Raw genomic sequence first — 1,972 nt, forward strand, 5'->3', positions numbered from 1 at the left:
AGCAAACGACCACTGAAGCAAAAAGCAAGAAAAAAAAGCAAAGGAGTACCCCTCAAAGCACAGGAGAGGAGTTGGCCCACAGGGGCGACACGCAAACTCGGCGCACAAACACTCTGCGTCGCCCTGCCTGGGTGTGTGTGGGTGTGTCGTTGCCCCGCAGCAGTCACTCCCCAGCAGCACAGGCAAGGGCGGCCGTCAGCAGCAGCAGCAGCGTGCCACGCACCCACACAGTGGGCGTGCCGCTGCCGTCCGCGTTGCCTTCTGTGTGTTTCCCACCACTGGGGCTGCTGCTGGTCGTGGCTGTAGTGGCGCTTTCACCATCGCTGCCTGCGGGAGTGTTGGAAGCGGACGTGCCGGATGGCTCTGCAGAGGTTGAGGGTGCTTGCGTCCCACCGTGTCCATCTGCCCCGCTGTCTCCTGTGGCTTTTGATGGATCCTCAGCGTCATTCGGTGGTGGGAATGTTCCCTGAGGCTCTGTGGAGTCCGTGCTGACTGATTGCTCAGCAGCAGGAGCAGCAGGGGTTTCAGTAACCTCACTGCCGCTTGCCGAAGTGCCGTCCTGCTGAGTTGCCACCGAAGATGACACTTCTGGTGCTGCTGGTGATGTTTGTGATGTTTCTGGTGTTTCCGTTAGTGTTTGTGGTGGTTGTGATGTTTCTGTTTGTGTTTGTGGTTGTGGTGTTTGCGTTTGTGATGATTGTGATGTTTTTGTTTGTGGTTGTGGTTGTGGTTGTGGTTGTGTTTGTGGTTGTGTTTGTAGTGCTGCTGGTGGTGTTTGTATTGACTGCTCTCCTGAAGTCGGTTCCCCAACCGTTCTTTCATCTGCGGGTGGAGTGGAATCTGGTACCTCACATGTGTCTAAAATGCCACTTAGTTTGTAATGAGTTCCGTTGAGAGTAACGATTTGGTCAAACACCTCGGAGGTTTCACTGTTGTCTGCTACCAAATCCATCGTGAACGCCACTTTCTTACTGTTCTCCACTGCTGAGCAATTGCAGGTCGGGTTGCAGCTGTATTGCTCGAACTTGGATCCGGCAAGGGAACAAATGGAGTCGCTGTCGCTGCTGATTGCACCGGCCGTCTCGGCCTTAGGGGACCCATCATAATTCACCGGCTTCGAGCACTCCGTCCATTCAGAATCACTCTTGCCAGAAACACGCCAACTTAATTTTCCTTCAATGCCTAGACATGACACATCCACCTGCACCATCACCTCCACCTCCTCATTGGGCGACGTCGCCCCGCACACGGAGAAGCAGCAGCCGCACAGCACCGCAAGCACCGCCAGGGCCCACACCGCACGGCGCCGCACCGTCGCCATCGCCATCCGTCGTGGTGTTAGTGGTGGTGGTGGCAGAGTCGCTGGGGGCAGTGATCTACGAGGCGGCAGCGAAGAGAAGCAAAAAAAAAAAAAGGAAGCCTAACACGGCGGAGAGCACACGGACACACACAAACAAGCAGCCCGCGGAATGAATGCAGCCAATCAAAAGACAAACGAACAAACGAACAAACACACAAACACAAACCCCGTGAATCGAAGCCGAAGCGTGGGGCGTCCACCGAGCAGTGGGGACGCGCAGCTGCAAGTGGGCCGACCTGCACGCACACACTCCCTCCCTTCCCGCACAGCCCAATCCAGTAAGAAGAAGGGAAACAAAGGCCGCCCACCGAAAGCAATCAAAACCAAAACAATTGAAATGATTAAAGCAGTTACGGTGCTCTACCCATGCAGCCAAGCAGGACGGCAGCGGCCCCTCAAAAGCAAAATAATTAAAACAAAAAGGAGGACAACGGGCTGCATGAGTGTGCGTGTATGCATGAGCACATTACGTGTGTGCCTCGTGGGGTGGGGCGAGGGCGACAGTCCGTGCGGGAGGACACACACAAAGAGAGAGAAATATATATATTTAAGCGAAGGACGAGCTGCGCACCGCTCCCTCACGCCGCCGCCATCGCAGCAGACACCGCACAC

The 1,972-nt window shown here is 55.5% G+C and overlaps 1 protein-coding gene and 1 pseudogene across 1 annotated transcript, besides 1 other annotated feature; one reads left to right on the forward strand and one right to left on the reverse strand.

Moving 5' to 3' along the window:
* Positions 1 to 163: 163 nt before the first annotated feature.
* On the reverse strand, positions 164 to 1,327 carry TraAM80_10409 (mucin-like glycoprotein; the record flags this gene model as incomplete). The annotated part of the gene is made up of 1 exon (XM_029387029.1): positions 164 to 1,327. One exon carries the CDS (start codon positions 1,325 to 1,327, stop codon positions 164 to 166), a length of 1,164 nt encoding a protein of 387 aa, XP_029233255.1.
* A 2-nt stretch (positions 1,328 to 1,329) lies between these two features.
* Positions 1,330 to 1,354: a microsatellite.
* Positions 1,355 to 1,392: 38 nt separating this feature from the next.
* Positions 1,393 to 1,971, forward strand: TraAM80_10410 (hypothetical protein; annotated as a pseudogene).
* The last annotated feature ends 1 nt before the right edge of the window (position 1,972 follows it).

Source organism: Trypanosoma rangeli (genome assembly GCF_003719475.1).
Source record: "Trypanosoma rangeli strain AM80 chromosome Unknown Tra_15.4_contig_00948, whole genome shotgun sequence".
Classification (NCBI taxonomy): Eukaryota; Euglenozoa; class Kinetoplastea; order Trypanosomatida; family Trypanosomatidae; genus Trypanosoma; species Trypanosoma rangeli.